A 21,704-nucleotide genomic window follows, 5' to 3' on the forward strand; every position below is an offset into this window, starting at 1 on the left:
CAAAAATTTGTAATAAAATGCGTATCATCAACGCGCTTATGTAATTGTATCCTGTTCCGGCAAACGTCCGGCACAATATCGATATAACTATGAGAATCGGTAGAATCATTTTTATTAGACTTAACGTATACATTTATTTATAATTATTATACAGTCTCACACTCGATATCTCTTGTCGTAACGTCTCGTCTATATTTTTCCACACTCGTTCCTTCAAGCTCTCGATTTCGTCTCGTATTCTCGTAAAAGGTCTCATCCACACCAGGGAAACATCGACGTGATTAAACGTCGTCGAATACACCTTTACGTAAACGAATTTCGCGTTTCCTTTGTGTGTAAAAAAATATCGGAGTTCTAGAAGTTATCCTTTAGTCGATCCTTCCCTTTGTGTGCATGCGGCTATTCGCACACAAGATATATATGCACATATATGTGTATATATATATATCTATATACACACACGCATAAATATATACATATATATAAATATATGCACATACATATGTATATGTATGTATAAGTAGCTATAGAATTAAAAATTCGTGATCGTCGGACCGCTCGATTCGACAGGTTTAGACGCTAAAGGTACCTAAAATAAAAAAAAAAAAGAAGAAACATAACGACAGTATTAACTATACGATACGATCAACAATGGTAACCAGCTACGAATGTCCAAAAGAAACAACAACGCTGAGAATTTCGCGATTTCATGCTCGTTCCGCGTTCAGATCGCTTACCGCAACTAATCGATATTCTCTTGTACTTAAAAGAAACTTTGGCAAATGCTACGCTTAAAAAATACTTTGGCAAACGAAACGCGTTTTCCAGATGGGTCTGTCTCTTGCTTCGACGATGCGGATGGAAATATGTGTGTTCGATTTTATGGTAACGTAGTAAAACACGACCAAGTAGGAGAGCCAACAAGAGGACATCGCGACATTTGGATCACCAGATTGCCTCAAATTATTGCGCACAGTTAGCGTACCCTTAACGTACAGCAACGCGATGAGACGTATGCAAAGTACAAAACTTAAAAACACAAATTTTTTAAGGGAAATTTTAAGTAGCGCCGGCTTATACGTTTAGTTACATTTGTATCGTGCGCGCTAACTGTATACAAGATCTGAACGAAATCAGAATGCCGTGCGTTTTCCATCGAGAAATGAAAAAGAGAAAGACGAAAGCGATTTCTACGATTCCCCTATTCGTGTATCCTTAATTAGTTACTTAATTAGTGGCAGTCTGGTAGGGAGGCACGTGGTCGTCGATCGATCAACAACCAAACAGTACAATACGCGTGTCTTCGATTCTATCGTTCGATGACATTCTTGTACGCGAGACAGAACCAATATGCACGAAGAGTCCAGAAAAGGAGGAGCCACGCATCCGACACTGACGGGAGAGAAACGTGATTTTCTTTTTCTTTTCTTTTTTTCTTTTTTTTTGTCGATTGTACTATTATTCGGTTATTCGAGCTGCCCGACGATATCGCGTTCAACTTTCACGAGGTGAACAACGCGCGCAATTTCTTTCGATTTCGAATACCTTTCCTCGACGGTGCACTCCTGAGTTTACCCTCGCGGAAACATCGTACCGTGCACGTCCGATTCATTGAAAGAAAGAGAAATTATCCTCGTGAAAGATCGACGCGCTCCTAGGCTACACGATTAAACTATCGAGGAGTCAATAAAATATCGTTATCGCTTCTTTAAATTTTGGGTGCTTTCTCTACCATGCACACATCCGTCGCTACTGCCCAGAGCTTGTCCACCCTTCGACGTATTCTCAGATAATAGGTAACGCGACACATAATCGAATTACGGTATCGATTCGGTGAAAATCGGTTGACTGGCAAGTTCACGGAATCGTCGTCGTCACTGTTGTGCACGTGACATCGTCGCTTATCTCTTGATTCTACTTTGAAAGGGGGTAGGGGGGAAAAAAACGTATTATTCGTAAACCTCGAGAAGAACGGAATAATAAAAGGCGTGTATCAGCTGCACCATACATGTAAAAACACGTTGAAGGATTTCTGACAAATGTTGTCTGTAATCGATCGAATCACTCGTCTTTTTCTTAAAAGCGATCAAAAAACTTAGTGTAATCCTTCTTCGTCGAGAGGATTAAGACGATGTTAAAAAAATAGATCTTGTCTCCACGATAACTAATGACGACTCATTTACCTTAAGCTTAATTATTTAACGAAAACACTCGATTGTTTTCCTTTACTTTGCCTAATTTACACGGATCTATAAATATTAGTAACTAAATCGGTTCGCGCTCAACGACGTGTACTGTTTTACTTCCAATTGTTTCATATTTTTAAAACTAATTACAAACGCCATAAAAATGAAACTTCATAAACGATATTGATAAAAGAAAAATATATATATATAAAGAGGAACCGGTTCTCTGAAACGTTTGACGTTCTTATCGAGATCGAATCTCGCATTCTGTGCGTGCGATTGGCCCCCATCGTACGTAAAGACTCCATAGAAGTCGTATATGTTATCTTTAAAATTTTATTTCTTAAAAAAAAAAAATCGGGTTGGGGGAAAGATAACTGAATCCATGCACTTGGTGCAAAGACTATTCCGTACTTCGGTACTAACATATATATCTCGTAATATAATAAAACACGTAACTTCGTTATCTCGTTTTCATACGTTCTACGTGAAAGACGTTTTGAGTTTTTAAAAACAGTATTCTCTTCTCTTTTGGTTCATCTCGAATATGAAATATGTCCTATAAAATCTGCAATAAAATAGAAACTTCTAATACCCTCGATTCTCAAACAATTTGTAAATAAATTTTAAACGGTATTGAATCAATTACGTTCGATACATTTAAATGCATCGCATATTCAAGGCCAGACCATTATTCTTCTTCGCCCTCTATTCTTAATAAAAGTTGCTTATTTTTGTTTACTATCCGCGTTTTTTCGTATTTTTCTTCGTATAATTTCTGTACAAAGGTTTAAGAGACGACTCAACTCTATTTGTCAAAATTTACGCAATCGAATCGATCATTTCTTTTGTTCTTCTTTTTTTTTGTTTTTTTTTTTGTTTTTTGTTTTTTTTTTACGTGCAAAACACTTTTCCGACACGAAATGATGTTTTACGATTCTATACAACGAACCAAACACTTTTTCCAACGATACACAACTAACGAGTGGTTCGCTACGTTAACATTAACACCAAAATGTGCATCGTAATGTTTGCTTATGCGTCGCATAAATTTTCGGACACTCGACAGATATACGTCTATAATTTTGCTGCACTTTTAATCGGCTTCCCTCATGCGATATCAAGTAAATAGGTATTTCTGTCTACCACAGACTTCGTGCGCTTAGTACTTCTACCAATGTTAAGAAATATAGCGCTTACTCTTAATAAGAATATCAGTTATTCAAGATAAGACACCTTAATACGTAGCAACATTTTCGGCTTCCGATTCCAAAAATTTCTGATTAAACATTGTCAGTATACATGCATACCGGGTGGTCGATCTCGCATTGCTAATCATTCTTGAAACTTCCAAATACACGGGAAACATAACTATCCGTATCTGATGCGATCATTTCCGAGGACATTTGAACGTGTTCTGGTCCATCCGAGAATATAATTAACGGAACATGTGTAAGCAGTTACGTACATATTGAACACTGTAATCCATTCTTATCGTTATCATATAAGAGAAATAGACTTTATATATTTTACTTCAGTTATTCTATTCGTAGGAGAAACATTGACAAAAACTCCGAATAGACCAGTGCCATTTAGAAACTTTGCAACGGACATATACGTTTCGTCCATTTTTTTATAGAAATTCTCTTCGGCAGACTATAAAGTGAGTATATACATAATATTATGTATTACCTTGTTAGAGTTGACGTATACTGTACGACTGAAGTGCGTTTGCTTAACAAGCGATAAAAATATGCAAAGGCTGAGCGTTTCTTTCGACGCGTTACATATATGTACGCACATATGTACATATGATACGCATGTATGTTCGTACATATACGTATACGTACATATGTATGTATAAACACTTGTTCTTTGCCCTCTTAATATTCGGTTAAAATCGGATTCGTAACCCTGGATCATTAGCACTAGCCCACGTTGGAGTGCGATAAGTGTGTTAACAATGTTTACTTGCTTCGTCGAATATTTTCTGTACTTGTTAAAATGCGTGACTCGTTACGAACCGGTTGTATCGATATTACAATGTTTCGTTCGCACTCTTACGCCCCACGTATATCGTCCTTTCCCTCCAAAACGTCTAGGAAACATCCGTAAACTATCTCTGGATTTGAGCGCTCGAGCGCTTCCACAGCCGACCGATTGCTCTTTTCCGTTTTACCGACCGATCGAATGCTTTCCTGGCACTTCGAACGCAAAAAGGTCGGCTCCCTTAGTACTCCGTGCGTACACACTCTCGATGCGGGAACAACGATCGTATCTTTTCTTTTCATTTTTTTTTTTGTTTGTTTCTTTTCCTTTTCTTTCCTTGCGCGCTCGTCACTGCAGGTTTCAGTGATTGCAAGAGAATTCGAACGAAAGCGGTACAATTCGCGGTGAGGAAAACCAATCGACGACGACGACGAGGACGACGACGATAGCACGCGAAATCGTTCTTTCTTTCCCGTATCCACGAAAGGGAAAATTAATACAACCTTATGACATCGAGGAACAGGGTAAACGCGGCGAACCCATCTGCGTGAGCACCCTATCGAGCCATTGCAATGGCCCGTTTAAATGCAGCTCGATCCAACACGGGGTCGATGTCACGGTTTGTCGTCGATACGCCGCTCCCCAACCCTTCACGAAGCTCATTCTGATGGTGCACATCCGGGTAAGCTGGTACACCGCCTCGAAACCTTGGGACACGGATTGCGACAGCAACGCGGCGAACTCCTGGTTATTGAAGATCTTCAAATTGCAGCCTACGGGTAGCGTGAAAGAACGAAACACGGTTCTGAGAATAGCGCGTTACGAATGATCCGTCACACGAATGGAAAATCAGCCGAAGCTCGTCGTCGTTCGTTTTGAATCATCGCGAGTCGTCCCGCGGGACGCCTCGGAGAACGCCGCGATAAACGATCAGCTTCGACTGCACGCGTTCCAAAACGTACGGTTCCGTTTTAATTACAATTACTCCGTACCACCTCCTCGTCTCCAGGCCGCACGACCAAGAGAGAGAGAGAGAGAGGTAGACGAAAATACTCACCGGGCGGTATTTTGCAAACGGTAGCCGGATGCCAACCGTAACGTTGATTGCAATTAGGACTTTGAACGAATATGCTCGAATCGGACAAACACTCTGCGAACACCTCGCCGCCGATGTAGTAGAGTCTAGCACCCTTGCCGATGTGTCGTCTCGTCTGTTCGACCACCGTGTTGCGGTTAACGTTCGACAACAAGCCCAGACAGAAACGTTCGGAGTTACTGGGATCGGTGAAACCGTCCACCGTGATGCTCGGTTGGGACGCGTGGAAGGTCTCGCCCACTCTCGTGTTCAGCTCGTAGTAGCTTATCGAACACCTTGTGGAGCCAAGAGAAAAGAACAATCGTTAATAGAAGGACCCTTCGCGAATCGTTCCGGATCGTTAATTATTACTCGATCCACGAGACATCGTAAGGTGAAAAACGAAACCTGGTTTGGTCCACGAACCAGACTTCACTCACCAAAAGGCGGGCTCGCAATACATAACCGGTTGTGCGTCCACGGGGCTGGGAGACAAACGCGACAAAGACATGTTGTCGTTGTGATCCATGTTGTCGCCATCCTCGCTTATGTATCCAGGAGGAGGAGTATCCGCGGGAGGATCCATAGATCCGGGCGCCGGATGCGGTGAACCTTGAACGCTTCCTAGACTCCCCACGCTCGCAGGACTCGTTGCCTGCATACTCTACGGACGTAGGAGAGACGAGGCATTAGCTTTCGATACACGCGCGGATGGTTCCGGTGTACCAACCTGCATCCCTTGGTACGGATTGTTCGGCTGCTGTTGCTGCTGTTGTTGTTGCTGCTGCTGCTGCTGCGGGGACTGCGGTATACCCTGTTGATTGTGGTGTTGATGGTTCAACGTCGCGTGGAAGCTCGTGTTCTCCGGTACGCTGACGCTGAGCTCCTCCAGGGAGGTGTTGTAAAGGACGGACTCGTCCCCGGCTAGGTTGTGCCGCGGCACGAGAATGGCTGGCAAAACTGCAAAATTTCGTGCGCTAATAAGTCACGCGATCGTCCAGTACGCTTTCGCTTACGGTCGTAATAACGTTGCAGACCGATTAATGGTCGCCCCGAAACCCCGCGATTCCAACGAACCAACCCTTTCGTTTCCAAAATGATTCAACAGCCACAAACGAAACCACGGTTTCTCGGTAATTTCCCGCATACCGAGACCCGAACGGATTCGCGAAAAAAACATTGAACGCGACTCTCCCCTATTATTCTCATCGCGAGTACGGTACACACCGCGCAGCTCTTTTCCTCGCTTTCGACAAAAAGAGATACCGAAATACCTGGAGAGCGTTTCAGTGCCCCGAAGATTGGTTTCTCGTGACCAACGAATGCTCGTACATTCGGTAGACAACGTCCCGATTCGCGTACCGATCGAAAAATCGAAAACAATGATTAAAGTATGTATACCTGGCGTCTGTATTCGTTGATAGTGGTACGGGTTTACGCAGACTTCGTCCCGCTTCTGCGTGAACGCGTACTCGCAATGCTCGATCGCCCTTAGCTCGTGGTGCGACTGCAAATCCGGCCAGCGCCAAAGTCGGCAGTAGATCACGTGCGGGAGACCTTTACCGCGTACTCCTTGGACACCGTTGTCGCCGGCACCGCCCGGACTAGGCCTTTCGTGCAAAGAATACGGAACCAATTAGCGTGTATCTCCTCGAGTACAGTACCGGACCTCGAATCGATTTCGTCGGCAATTAGTAATCGATTCGCGCGCGACCACGGGACCGGAATCGCGACCGGCGAAACGACACTCGGCCGTGCACCGTCGACACCGACCATAACCGGGATATCATCGTCGAAAAGGTCACGGGGTTACTTTAGAAGCGGATTGAACCTCGTCGTCGTTGTCGTCGTCGTAAACTCGCGCTTTAACGCTCGCGTTCTTCTTTCCAACTTTCCCTCTGTCTCTTTCGATCTCCCTCGAGTTCTCCGCTCGGCGTCTGCCACGCCGGAAGTGGTGGCGCCTAACGGCGTAAAGAAACCGAGCCGACGGTATATGCGACGATCTTCTCCCGAGCGTTTCTCTCTTTCTCGAAAGGGGGGTTAATTTAGCGGGATACACCGCTACACAGGGTGGTCCACCGGACAAACAACACCAGAATAGCTCTCTCACTCGGGTTCCGCACGCTCGAGTATACCTACCGTGCGAATAATCTTTTCCTACCCGGGGGGGGGGTCAGTGTTGGCGGATGGTCAATGTTTCTAGGTCGGCGTGCATTTTTTAAATCGAAGGACGTATTTTTGTACCCACGGAGACGTACGTGGACGCTCCGTATCGCATCCAAGGAAACTACTGCCGGACATTTTCGTAGAATTCGTAAAATAATTTTTCGTTTCCCCGCTTTCTTGCTTCGACGGTGGAATATATACACCGTGGATCAAAATTAGCGATACGAACGGTGTTGAGGAGATTCTGTGACTCGAAAACGAGGAACGATAGAATCGCGCGGATCATCGAATCAATTTTCCTCGGGAACGAAACCTTCGATGCAACTTTTTGTTATTCTCGTTTCGTTCTTATTCACGAATTTTGGTCCACCGTGTACGTAAAAATTACGAAACGACGGTACTTTTTATTCCTCGGGGGAACATCCTACGCGTAACTGTTCGTTAAAAATAGAAACGTAATTAAATCGTCGATACGAATCTACATAAAACGTGCACGCCCGGTGCGTATGGAAATGACCGTGTCTCGAAAGCTTCGATCTTCCGCGGTGTCTTCGACGATGGTAGTACCACCGAGCATTCATGGACGTTTCGAGGGACACGTCGACGAATCTCGAGATACGCACGGAAGCGAGAATACTTTCTTAACCGAGGTAAGTATCGCGCGCGCTATTTTCGCGATTTCGATTGAACGAATCGGTCGCTCCGGGAAGCGTAGCCGCAGAAACGGATGCGAAGGGTACGGATCCCGAGGAGGAAAGCCACGGGGCAATCATCGGCGCGGCGGCGAGCCGGTAAACCGCGATCCTTCCGCTTACGTTGCAAATTGAACGAGCCTAAGTTTCGAAAATCTCGCGACCAACAGCGAACACAGTCCGTGCTCCAAACGACGAACAAAAAGAAAGAAGCCGCGCGCGGAGTTACGGGGTCGGGGTTAAAACGTATTTAACATCGTGGTTTGATGTGCACGCGGCTCACGGGCGGAATCGGAGATGCAACCTCGATACTTGCATGCGAGTCGCGTCCGTTGCGCGCCGACAAGTGGAAGGGATGGACGGGTCACTTAACGACAAGTGAAATCGAAAGTATACATAATATAATAGAATATAATATACAGAAACGTGCGTACACGCGCGGTCCGCGCGCGACCCTCGATCACGATCGTTACATAATAATTTAGAAACGCTCGTTACGGGATTTATGTACCGTAAGTTTCCAACGCGATCTCGATCTCGATCCCGAGCGGATTCGCGGCCCGTGGAGCGACGCGATTACGCAAGGATCGCGAGCTCGCGAACCGACTGGAAACGCTCATAGGGGGGCCGAGTGTATTTTTGGAAAACTTGGAGCGCAATTTCGACACACGAGTGACTCGAGGGATATCATCGTCGTCGCGTACCGTCCCTAGACTGTCGATAAGAATGCAACGAACTAACGAACGAACGAACGACGATTTTCAAAGTGCAACGACCGAATACACACGCACACACGGTGTATATCACGGTGCTCGGTTCCGCGTGCGTTCCGCGTCCGGGCCGCGACTGTTCACCAGGACGAAGAGCAACGTGCTACGGACATCGCAAGAACGGAGGGCACCAGACACGGCTTTTCTCGCAGCTTTGTATGGAACCGCGAGAATACGAACCGCTCCTCCCCCCGCCCACTCTATCCAATTGTTATGTAACAACAATGTGCCGGCAAAAGTACCGTCAATTCTCTCCCCTCTCCCCTCCACCGACCAACATTGGCCAACTCTTCAGCGTTTCGACGGTCCGTTCTGTTCCCGCGTTTCTATCGACCGCCGCGAAAGAATGGCCCCTGTTGTAATAATACGACAGAACCCTTCGTTAGCCGAACTAACGCAGAGACGCGACTGTTTTGGCTAACGGAATTAATAGCACGCTCGAATTGCACAGGGAGAACGACGGTGATTTCGATAACGAAGGTTCGGTATTGCGGTCAAATTCGAAAGGAAGGGAGAGAGTTCAACGAGCGACGACTACACGATTGCAACGATAACGCGATTTTCTTCCAGGGTCCAAAGATTTTTCGACCCCTCGAACTCGCCGAGTACGCGTGCACCGATCTACGTTTATCGTCCTATAAACCATTATTTTCGTATCGAATCGCGCGCGAACCGAACACGAGTGAAATCATCGTTCGAAAAACGATTCGAGGTTCGAGTCACGATTACGTAGGCGATAATGTAGCGCGGGAAAGACGCGTTCTTAACCGAATCGAACGAGAAGGTTGCACGTTCGAACGGAATGAAACCACGGAATCGTGAACTAGGACGAAATAGCGAGTATTGTTTATCGGGAATCGCGAGAACGTAGCCAGCCAGTCCAGGGTCTCAGTTCCCTCTGCAATTTTAGTCATCTTGCTGACGCACCATTGCCTACTCGAGGACGCGGTGAGCCGCGTTCACCGTGAAATTCTTTCCACGTATGCATCAAACGGCAGGCGCGACTTAATCGAGTTTAATCGTCGATTGCACGGAGAGAACAGGGGACTGTGCGCGCGGTGTGTGCTCCCACGTTTTTTACAAAAGGAGAAGAAAGGGAAAGAAAACAGTCGGTACGTGAGCTGCACTTACTTGCACGCGTTGCTCGGTTTGTCCACCGCTAAACGCACTCTCGCACGCACGTATGCGCGCACGCACGCACGTATGCACGCACGTGAGGAAAACGGTGGATATTATCGCTCGGGGACCGACGATATTTTTCCAAATTGTCGAATCGTTTCCGAAAATAAAAAAAAAAACACGCGATAGGCGAAATTTCTTCCCGCGCGAAACGAACCTCGATCGAGCGAGAATCTTTTCCGTTTCAAGTACCGCGCAGAGCTGATAAGTCGTCGAGTCCAAGGAACGCTTGTTAAATTAATTTTCATCGGGGAAACCAAAACCCTTCTCGGCCCTGAAACGTACCCGCTCGCCGACTTTTCGGCTCCGTGTAACACGTTCCCCGTTCGTTGTCGATTTCCCGATCGTTACCAGCGGGAAAACGCTTTGTCCCGCGAGAGGAGTCCTCGATGTTCCCCGCGGAGTCCACACGGGAGAGGAAGGATACCGAAGGCGAACCACGGGTCAACGTCACGGCAACCTTCGGCTCGCCGGGCGATAAAGAAACCCCGAAGGCAGAGGGAGAACTCGAGAAAGACGGGAGGGGAAAAAAAAAACAGAAGAAGAAGAAGAAGAAGAAGAAGAAGAAGAAGAAAGAAAGAACGAGAAGCAGAAGAAGCACGCAGCGCTTTGATAAAACGAGCTAACGAAACCGACGCGATAAATTATATCTTCTCCCGGAGTACGGAGCGGAACGGAACGGAACGGAGCACAGTTACACCGGCCCGATTCCGATTTCGTTTTCTCGGTGGCGCGCGTACACACGCGCTCGCTCGTTCGTTGGTTCGTTCGTTCGCTCGCTCGCTCGCTCGCTCGCGCGAGCTCCGCTCCGTTACAAGGATAACGAGAATAATTCTCTCGGAACTTTGACTTTTTGGCGCGCTCGAAGGCCGCCCCGAAAGACTTTCGAGCCGAATGCCGGTGTAGAACGCGCGGGTGTTCGCGCTCTCGAGCGAGTGCGATTCGCGATTCGCGACTCGTCTCGGTAAACGATTGTCCCGTGGAGGGAGGCCGATTGTCGCGTGCACGTCTAGCAAACAAGAGGGGGGAGGGCTTCTCGAAGTGAACACACACACATGGACACGCACGCACACACGAATGCGTATGCTCGACCACTTGCGTAACTTAACGTTTTTCCGAGTCGCGCGCGCTTTTCCTTCCTTTCCGTGCCGCGAGCGAGGGAGGGGGGCGAGGTTTGCGCGCGCGTGCACGAGGTGAGAGAGTGAGAGAGAGAAAGAGAGAGAGAAAAAAAAAACACCTCGCCGCTACGAAATCTGTGTCACTCATTTTCTACGTAAATGCTCCTTACCGTATCGATTGTGTTACGTAAACATCAATTTAGCCCGGGTTACCGGCTCGAGGGTATCCCGAGCGAATCGATAACAACGTTTCCGTTTCGTTGAAATCTTGGCCGCCGATCGGTACGGAGATCGTCCCGTACGACGATCAAAGAGCAACTGAACGACCAACGTGCGCGATCACCTGAACAACGAACGATCCGATCGGGTTAGTTTCGTCGGGAGAAACTTCTCGATCGGGCCCCTCTCTCGTCGAACGATCCGTCGCTGTTCCTCCGCGGGTATTGCCACGCGAAACGACGGGGAAGCAACGCGAACGCGGGCAAAGAAAAAAATTTCATTTCCACGAAACGGTGAGTACCGCGCGAAGGCTAAACATTCGTTAACGAGCGTGTAATTCCGCGCGTAAACGGTACCTCGATCGCAACGCGATCCAGACAACGGAACGAAATCGAATTTCCGGATGCGGGGTGAGCGGTGGGAGGTGGTGGACGGTGAGGTTATTGTGCGGCTGGCGTTGTCTACCGCATGGTCGAGGACCATCGAAAGATTCCAACGCCGAAAACTTGGCGGGAAAACCCGTGGCGAGCAACACCAACACACGCCAGACGAAACGCGCCGAGAGTTGCAGAAGGATCTGCCTTTCTCGATGACAGACTTTCCCTCTCTCCTTGCAAGGTATCCTTGGACGCGCGACGACGTGGCTAGGATTTACTATTAATAAAGTCGTTACGGGTTACTACGTGCCGTCCCCGCGCAATCGATTCCGATACGCGAATTTATTTCGCGCAAGGATACGGCGACGCGATATCGCCCCCCTTCCCGCTCGAATCATTCCGCTCGAAAATCGGTACGGTCCATTCGGCCCACGATGCGCAAAGTTTGCATTATGCAATCTACAGATAAGATAACGCGAGCCGAATCGCTGCATTTCAATTTCGAAAACAAGATGGAATCGACCGATGGAAAACTCGAACTTTCGAAAATCCCGCGACGCTGGTCGATCCTAGGTGTCGATAACGCTCGCGCGCGATTCAGGAGGCTTTTTAAGTTCGATTTCATTTTTTGTTTTCACTTGTTCGTTTCGTCGGTCAATTCGGTCCATAACACTCGATATTCCTTGTCTTTCTCGCAGCCGATCGTACACCAATGACGTTTTTAAAATATCAGTCCCGGGTTAGGCGATAAGACTGATTTATGTATACGATACGTGTACAGTCTGGGTGGTTGTGTGTATAATTTCTCCTATCTTCGAATCCGTTTCATTCTTTTCGTCGAAATCGATCGGTTCCACGAATCCAAAATGTTCGAAGAGCAACTAGACACGAGCGTACGTGAACTACGTGGAAAATGAATTAAACGAATGTAGCGTAAATATCGTAATTACGTATAAGGCGACGATCGCGTTCAACGGTTGCTCGGTCGCTTCTGGTAAATGATTTTGCAGTTGTGAATGCACGTAATTGCGGTAAGTGATCTTCGAATCGCGATAGAACGTTTTTAAATCGAAGAGAACGTAATTAAGGGCAAGATAGATTTTGCTTATGAATAATTATCGAGTTGCTGTAACGAATAACGATAACGTTTTCGAATCGGTAGACCTTTTGAACGAATATTGTACACTTAACCGTTGCTCTTCTTTGAGAAAGTTGTCCAGACATCCCGAAGAGCTGGTAATCCGTGGACGAGAGATCCGATGTACAAAGCGGATTAATGTTTCGAGCCACCGTCGATGCACAGCGATCGAGTTTAAACTCGCGCAAAAGAAAAACAGAAATTCTCGTAGAACCGTTTTCGTTCGAACGTACTTCGCGTATTAGCAGGATGGAATGGAATTATTACATTTTATAGAGTACGACTTTTTAACGCGTGGCCAATGTTTACTTGTAAGAGATCAAAGTGTCGAGAAAACATTGTACAGAACAATCCGCGAAGAAACGAGCAGAATTATATTCGAATAATAAACGAAAAACCGAAACTTTGCGTAACTATTTAATTACAACGTTTATTCGGATAAATGTTTTTCGATGGTGGGGTTTCAGCTTGTAATTAACGGACAAATAAGTAACGGTTGTTACTTCTAGATAAATATTTCACCCATCTTTTCGATTACGTGATAGACGCTAGAACGACGAATCCAAGAGTGCTCGGTTGCCTGAATATTTTCGTTACACGCTGCATTATATGCCCGGCTGGCTGTATGGCGACGATTTGAAAAGTCGAACCGATGCATGAATGCACGTGTCACGATTGTGCCATTGTCGAACCGAAGGTAAAATTTTCGAAGCCTCGAGAACAATTCTCGCGGTAGAAAGATGGATCGCGATCGCAGCAACGTGACGCGCACGTGTTTCATTCACAGCGTGTTTCGCAACTGAAACGAGCAACGCCGTGCGTTAATTGTTATTTATGCCGATCCGAAACGCGGTACCAAACGATAAAAAGAATCGTTTACACGGTTCCCCGTTTCGAATATTGTCACGCATCGTGCGCGACAGCTGTTTTCGTTTCGCCCGCTGGTGCGTTCACGACCGTTTCTTCGTTAAGATTGTTATATAATTGCCGAGATAACGTACAGCGTACAATCACTATGCGCAACTATCGTACAGTGTAACGAGACACGGAGTGTAAACGATCCTGTTAAAATTGTTAAAAAAACAAATAAATTACGAACATCGATGGAATGACAAAAAAAGTAACGCACTTTGCGACGCGTATCGTACTTTGCGAATCGATGGTTCCATTACAGGGCCCATCGAGCGAATACGATTAATGTTTCTCGATACAGCGGAATATCGATTGTTTCGATTAATTCGGGGACACCTGGTGGTCGAATAATCGGACGATCGTTTTTTCGCGCGAAAAGGGAATCATTTGTCACGGTATGGGAAGTGTCGGCTACATTGTTTACAAAGGAATTATTATCGATGGAATTCCAACAAATAATGTACCAATAAACTGACAGAACGTATGCGAATTGATTGCCAAGAAATTGTCAAAGAGAACATGTGCCATCGATCAGGATTACCCCTGTACAAACTCGTAGCCGGTGATGAAGAATCGATTAATATAAAATAATATATATGGTCTAGTAAAAAAAACTCTCATCGAACAAGAATACCAGACAAGATCCTCTTATCGTTAATACCTGGCATTTTGAACTAAAGGACAGACCGTGAACGTACAGGAATGTACACGTGATTCTTTCGTCTGTGACTGTACACCAAACTTTGAAGCGTATTACTACTACTATTATTATTAGTATTATTATTATTATTTATTATTATTATCGTAATTATTTATTATTGTTATTATTATTATTGTTGTTATTATTCCAATTCGAAGAAATATAGCAAGCTGATAACAGGATAGAATGTAAAAAAGTGAATAGACCTTTAGTGACTTAGGTCAGGTCACATGTTACGGACAAGAATGTACTCGACATCGAGCTGCACCTTCGCTCACGCTTTAAATTTGAACTGTCAATTTGTACGAAGCAATTGGCATAAATTATGGGAAACAAATGTTCCAGAAAACGAGTTTGTTAGCTGTATTCATCGAATGCACCACACTGATTGATTGTTAGCTTATGAACGCCCACAGCACCCAAACGAATAGCATCTCTTTCCGAAATGCTAAACTTATGGCTACTGATACGCATCGTTACACTCACTCGATATCGTTACGTCTAAACTTTCGTTTCTTCGCAAATCGAAAAAGTACATTCACGGTAACGGTATAAATATTCGCGTGGACATTGTTACGTTCGAAACGGTCAAAAAACTACACGTTTGTTCAAAAGTATATTTTCGCATATTATGTAGTCGAATTGTATCGCAGCTTCCATTTGTTTATCAATGACGATCGATCGAACAAAACCGTTTCTCAAACGATCTACGTTATGTTATAATCGACGTAACAATTGTCATGCGTTTATAAGGAAGTATACGAAAATAGAAATCATCGAGATACCGGATCCCGTCGATTCGTTAATAAGAACGGAAAGCCGTCTTTTATACGTAGAGTACAGTGAAAGAGAAACGTCAAATGGATAGACAGTGTGACATTATACGCACGAATACGTAGGCAAGTAAATATGAACAGCGAACAAAACACTCACACGTACGAACACTATCTATTTCCCGGAGTTTCGTTAAAGGAGACACAAATAAATGCAGAACGTGAAATCTCTACAGAACCCGTTACGTTACGTCACAAAGTAGGTACAAAAACAGATAGGCAAAAAGAGAAAAGAATAGGTCGTACAGGTCGTAATATCTGTGCACGCGCAAGAGTATGTAAAGCGAGCGTACCTTGGTATAGTGATGCACTTAGTGTTGCAACTTTGCGTAGTAATGGCCTTCTCGAGTTCTTCGAGGCCAGTAGATTTCTTTAACTTCTTAACGAGGCTTTTCACGGCTTTTTCACTCCATTTGTCTTCCCCCTCGGCTTTTTTCCAACCCAGCAATCGTTTAACGATAGGCGGGTTAAAGCTGGACAGCATCGAAGTCATGATTTGCGCTACGAGAATTGCGCGCGACCCGCATTGGGCTGTTTCGACGTGCTACGACACAAACGAATTTTCACTCGCGATTTTAGCTACGCAACCTAGACAGGTTCACCGTATAATTAACGTTTACCGCAAACTTCTGAATCGTGGAGAACGCGAATCTCTCATACGGGCGGCGAAAAGTTTGCCACAGCCGCCATATTGTTCCTTAAGCACGTTCGACGGAACTCGGCGATCTTCGGTCAGTTTCGAATCAGTCATTGAATATATGTTAAATAGAAAGTGAAATCACGATTGATTTTTCAAATTTAACATGAATTTTATTAATTTTTCGTAACTAAGTAATAACACTCGTTAATTGTTACAGCAATCCCTTAAAAAAATATTTCTTATAACGATACAAAAACTTTGAGATATCAAAAATAATTGCACTCGACGATTTCCATAGCAGAATTTAAAGATAATGCGCGTAACACGATCATAAATGTCTGTGGTACAGGTTCCATTTAATTAACAAAATATAGCGATTGGTTCGTTCTAAACGTCTAACCTGACAAAGTGGCAAGCCAAAACTGAAATGACCAATCACGCGCGTCTCGTGTGAACTTTCTTCACTTCTTGTGTTATTTTAACGTAAATATATTTCCTCGAGCATGTTTGTTAATTCTGATTTATTGTTAAAAACAAGAAGGTGTCCTACAATTTAGCGGGTCTTCGATAGAAAATCACTAACTTTTAACATTTTAGAGGAGTATTTCCCGATTAGTGACAAGGTGTATATTTGTATATAAGTGCAATGAATCGAGAAGGTAAATGGAATTTTTTTAATTTCTTCAAAGTCTATTAAAGCAAAATAAGAAAATTATTGAAATAGAATAGTAAAGTAAAAATGAATGAAAAATATATTTATTTATATATATAGAGAAATTTTAGTTCTGTTAATATTAATTGCAATATTTATGTAATATACTTGGAAATATTAGTATTTCAACCTGCTTTATAATCCTAATGCAATGCTATTTTGTTTTCAGAAGAAAGAAGCGAATCGGAAGAAGAACACGAAAAGTCTCCAAGTACATCGGTAGATTCCCAAAGATCTCCTTTAAGTACATCTATGTCGAACTCCGCTAGTCGTTCTCCTAGGTTCAAAAATCGTATTTATTTAAATAGTTACACAACTTTATTTGTAATATAACATAATGTTTGAAATTCTTTCTTTTAGATCCAATCGTTTTTCACCTGTACAGTCATATTGTAGATCATCCTTGACTTCGCTTTCCTCGCAATTTGTTTGGACATCGCCTTCTAAATCTCCTTCTCCAGGACGAGATGGAAAAAATGTACAAAATGAATCGCAATCTCCACATTCGATACATTCTGCAAAATCACCATCAAGATCGAGAAGTTCTTCGTTAGCAGAATCTAGGAAAAGTTCTAACCCAGCATCTCGTCAAAATTCGCGATCTAGGTCCAGATCGACTTCCGCTAAAAGAAGTAATCCACCATCCAAATGTTCTTCCCCAAAAGTAAATTCCCCTTCTTGTTCGAGATCTCCTTCCTCATCTGTATGTTCCAAGTGTCATTCTCGGTCGAATTCTTGTTCTCCTTCTGCTTCCCCAAAAATACCTGTTAGATCTCGTTCACGATCAGGTTCAAGAAGATCTTCTCAAGCCCGATCTCGATCCCGATCAGGGAGTCCAGGTGAAAAAGAACATTGCAGATCTAGATCTCCTTCGGATGACAAAGAAAGGTCACCTTCTCCATCTCCGTCACGTATTAAACCTTCCCGATCTCGTTCAAGATCAAAATCCCAATCAGTGGATGGATCAAGAAAAGGTTCGCCCAGTTCCCGAAAAAATTCGCCTTCAAAATCACCTACGAATTCTCTGAATGGAAAACATAAATCGAGATCTCGATCTAGATCTGGTTCAGGATCAAGGAAACAATCACCTAGAACATCTCGAAAAGGATCCTTGTCCAGATCACCTTCTGCAGAACCGAAAGTTTCAACGCGTTCAAAGTCAAGAACGCCATCAGGTTCGAGACAAGGATCACGCTCTAGATCACGCTCAAAATCTGGCTCAAGAAAATCGGTTTCAAGATCAAAATCGAGATCGGTGTCAGGATCACGAAAAGGATCACAGTCTCCTAATTCAAGAAAAAGTTCTCGATCAAGATCTAGTTCGAGATCTTCTAAATCTAGATCTAGATCTCGTTCCAGCTCAAAAGCGTCACGTTCTAGATCACGTTCAGGATCCCGATCAAAATCAAGATCAAGATCAAAATCACGTTCAAAGTCGAGATCACATTCAAAATCAAAATCACGTTCAAGATCTCATTCAGGTTCACGATCAAAATCAAGGTCACGTTCTAAATCGCGATCGCGATCGCGATCAAGATCAGGCTCAGCAGCTAGATCTAGACATTCCTCCCGATCTAAATCTCGTTCAAGATCAAGATCTCGCTCAGCATCAAAATCAAAAAGATCAAGAAGCCGTAGCGAAGATTCTGAAAGCGCTGTCAGAAAAAGAAATAGAGTTCTATCCGATTCCGAAGAAGAAGACGACGGGATTAAAGCAACCAAAAAATCAAAACATGGATTATCAGACTCGGAAAACGAAGGTAATGATGAAGTAACAGAAAAAAAGAAAAACGAAGATGAACAGGAGGAAGAAGTCGAAGAAGCAGGAAATAAACAGCTTGAAGATGCTGCTAGTACTAAACAACAAGAAAACGAAGATTCTGACGACGGAATTATCGCAGATGGGGGACTGTAAGTCAATGAAATTGCATGTTTAAAAGTTAATGTAATGTTTCATTATGTGAGATAATACTTTTAAGATTTAACTGTAATGCTAATGCATATCTTCTTTAATGTACGCCTATCAGGAGTAGCAGATATGTGTAAGTAATCTTATGTGCGAGAACACTGAATATTATAACAAAATATTATTAATAGTTAAATGAAAAACCTTTATACATTAAAATTTATAAAGATTGAATACAATAATAATTTGCAGAAACGATGCTTTGTCGGACTTCGATCGTATGTTGGTCCGTAAGAAAGAAGAACAATCACGAAGACGTAAAAGAAAAGATATTGATATAATCAATGACAATGACGACATTATAGCTCAACTTTTATCTGATATGAGAACTGCATCAGATGAAGACAGAAAATTAAATCAACAAAATCATCCTGCTACTAACAAAATAGCCATGTTACCGAAAGTATTATCGCAGCTAAAAAAGCATGACCTACAATTAGCCTTTTTAGAACACAATGTATTGGCAGTTTTGACAGACTGGTTAGCTCCGATGCCTGATCGATCATTGCCTTCCTTAAAAATTAGAGACAGTCTTTTAAAACTTCTGTGGGAAGTAAGTTTTTCAATGTAAGGTTTACATTTAAATAACATAAAATAATGTAACATACATTTCAGTTTCCAAGAATTGATCAGGGTTCTTTGAAACAATCTGGTATTGGCAAAGCTGTAATGTATCTTTACAAACATCCAAAAGAAACTAAAGAAAACAAAGAACGTGCAGGCAAATTGATTAATGAATGGGCACGTCCCATATTTAATCTGTCGGCTGACTTCAAAGCATTATCAAAAGAGGAAAGAATGCAAAGAGATTTAGAACAAACACCTCAAAAAAGAAAAAAAACCGAAGACGGTGGTTCTTCTCAAAAGTCTCAAGATATCAATAAAGCTTTAAAAGGAGACGCTAAGTATGGATTCTTACTATAACAAATTTTTACTACAAAAATCAATTAACTTTGTCTAAACATTACTAAATTTATTTTACTTAGACCATTGAGACCTGGAGATCCTGGATGGGTTGGAAGAGCTAGAGTTCCTAGACCTTCCAATAAAGATTACGTTGTACGGCCAGATTGGAAATCTGATGTCGATATTAGTAGGGTAAATATAATTTTCCTACATGTAATTATAATATTATTATAATGCTAGTTTACAATCATTAATGAAATATGTATTAACAGAGCACTAAGAAACAAATGAACAGATTTGAGAGGCACATGAAAAATTATATAGATAATAAAAGGATCAAAGCTACTAGAAGAGCTGTGGGTATATCTATTGAAGGACGTAAGATGTCTTTATAACGAGATCATGTTTTGACACATATGTGAAAAATATTGTACGAGATTTGCAAGCACTGTGTAACTATATACAAAACCTGCAATTTCCCTATATTAAATTATACAAGATAAAATTGTAATTGTGCTCAATAAAAGTTCGATAAAACTTCATGCATACATTTATTATTATAAACATTAATAAAATGTATTCAGTAAAAGAAACAGCCATCGGTATAATAATTTCTGTCTATTTACTTTTAATTTCGAGAAATACACATTGTGGCCCTTAAAATAAAGTGCCACTATAAATATATTGGATACTTATACAATATGTAAATTATAACCATATCGAAGCAATATTAAAGACAATACTAAATAAATAAATATAACGCATTCAATTTATATTAGGAAAATTTGAATATAAAAATATTCAGTCATTCGAAAATTAAATGGCTCCATTTCCGACTTACGCGAAGGAAGCGTTCTCTTTTTCCGGTTTATCGTAATACAGTACACACGACACAATGAAGGCTAAGGGTGAAGTAAGTAAATATTCAAAGTTATATCCAAGAAATGATAAATCTATTCATTAAATATAATAATTTGCAATTATTTTACCTTATATGCTGTAAAAGTTCGTCTGAAATAATAAAATTAAAGTTTAATTATAACATTAACATTAACCTAACCTACAATGGCATGATTGCCGACACATGTTCGAATTGTTTCAGTTTCCTCACTAATTATGTTTTGTTAAATTTGAAGTAGGAACAAATTAGATATCATTTGAGATTAATTTCTATCTGATAAATATTCATATATTTATGTGATAAGAATTAATGTTTACTGCTTCCAATACGTCAAATTTGATTATGTATAAATACACTTAAAACTAATACAACTTATATTAGAAATTGGAATTAAAATTATATTGTATAAGTTCCTCGGAATGAAAATTAAACCAATATCTTTATTTTATAGCTAAAAGAATTCGAAGTAGTCGGTCGTAAATTGCCGACTGAAAAAGAAAAAACCACACCTTTGTATAAAATGAGAATATTTGCTCCTGATGCTATTGTTGCAAAGTCTAGATTTTGGTATTTCTTACGTCAACTCAAAAAATTCAAGAAATCTACTGGAGAAATTGTATCTCTCAAGCAGGTAATCATTAAGCAAACTAAATATTGTTAAAAGAATTTATACAATATTTCTAATTTAATATATTTTTAGATTTCAGAGAAAACTCCAACTAAAATAAAAAATTTTGGAATTTGGTTAAGATATGATTCAAGATCTGGCACACACAACATGTATAGAGAATACAGAGATCTTTCTGTCAGTGGTGCTGTAACACAGTGTTACAGAGATATGGGAGCTCGTCATCGTGCTCGTGCTCACTCTATCCAAATTATCAAAGTTGAAGTTGTGAAAGCAATAAATTGTCGAAGACCCCAGGTTAAACAATTCCATGATTCAAAAATCAGATTCCCATTACCAAAACGTATTCATCATAAGAATCGTATGCCACTCTTTAGTGTTCGGAAACCACGTACCTATTTCCTTTAAATATTGTCAGCCTAGTGTTTTGTACATTAACATTTAATGTATATTATTCTAAAGGAAATAAAAGGACATTTGTTCTATATGCTATCTCCTTCATTATTATGCTCATGACATTCTTACTTTTTATGATTAAAATATCTGCAATATTCATAAAATTTAGTTTCATTAGAAATTAAAATGTTAATGATAGAT

General features: G+C 42.3%; 3 protein-coding genes across 4 annotated transcripts; 2 read left to right on the forward strand and 1 right to left on the reverse strand.

The window, feature by feature from the left end:
* Window positions 1–84: 84 nt before the first annotated feature.
* On the reverse strand, window positions 85–16,066 carry Smox (Smad on X). Its single transcript, XM_076322376.1, has 7 exons — window positions 15,975–16,066; window positions 15,648–15,898; window positions 6,652–6,860; window positions 5,981–6,210; window positions 5,691–5,914; window positions 5,233–5,546; window positions 85–4,948 (listed from the first exon to the last, which is right to left on the reverse strand). The coding sequence occupies exons 2-7, from the start codon at window positions 15,845–15,847 to the stop codon at window positions 4,680–4,682; spliced, it is 1,446 nt and encodes a 481-aa protein (XP_076178491.1). The 5' UTR covers window positions 15,848–15,898; window positions 15,975–16,066; the 3' UTR covers window positions 85–4,679.
* A 59-nt stretch (window positions 16,067–16,125) lies between these two features.
* On the forward strand, window positions 16,126–20,128 carry LOC143152354 (uncharacterized). Of its 2 annotated transcripts, XM_076322372.1 has the most exons (8): window positions 16,126–16,653; window positions 16,876–16,987; window positions 17,067–18,617; window positions 18,734–18,748; window positions 18,865–19,225; window positions 19,288–19,577; window positions 19,659–19,770; window positions 19,851–20,128. In XM_076322372.1, the coding sequence occupies exons 1-8, from the start codon at window positions 16,641–16,643 to the stop codon at window positions 19,971–19,973; spliced, it is 2,577 nt and encodes an 858-aa protein (XP_076178487.1). In that variant the 5' UTR covers window positions 16,126–16,640; the 3' UTR covers window positions 19,974–20,128. The 2 variants fall into 2 exon arrangements, with proteins under 2 accessions (XP_076178487.1, XP_076178488.1); XM_076322373.1 differs by lacking the exon at window positions 18,734–18,748 and having other exon boundaries at window positions 16,133–16,653.
* Window positions 20,129–20,410: 282 nt separating this feature from the next.
* Rpl18a (ribosomal protein L18A) lies at window positions 20,411–21,592 on the forward strand. Its single transcript, XM_076321475.1, has 3 exons — window positions 20,411–20,491; window positions 20,931–21,110; window positions 21,180–21,592. The coding sequence occupies exons 1-3, from the start codon at window positions 20,474–20,476 to the stop codon at window positions 21,513–21,515; spliced, it is 534 nt and encodes a 177-aa protein (XP_076177590.1). The 5' UTR covers window positions 20,411–20,473; the 3' UTR covers window positions 21,516–21,592.
* Window positions 21,593–21,704: the final 112 nt, after the last annotated feature.

This window comes from Ptiloglossa arizonensis, chromosome 10 (assembly GCF_051014685.1).
Source record: "Ptiloglossa arizonensis isolate GNS036 chromosome 10, iyPtiAriz1_principal, whole genome shotgun sequence".
Taxonomy (NCBI): domain Eukaryota; kingdom Metazoa; phylum Arthropoda; class Insecta; order Hymenoptera; family Colletidae; genus Ptiloglossa; species Ptiloglossa arizonensis.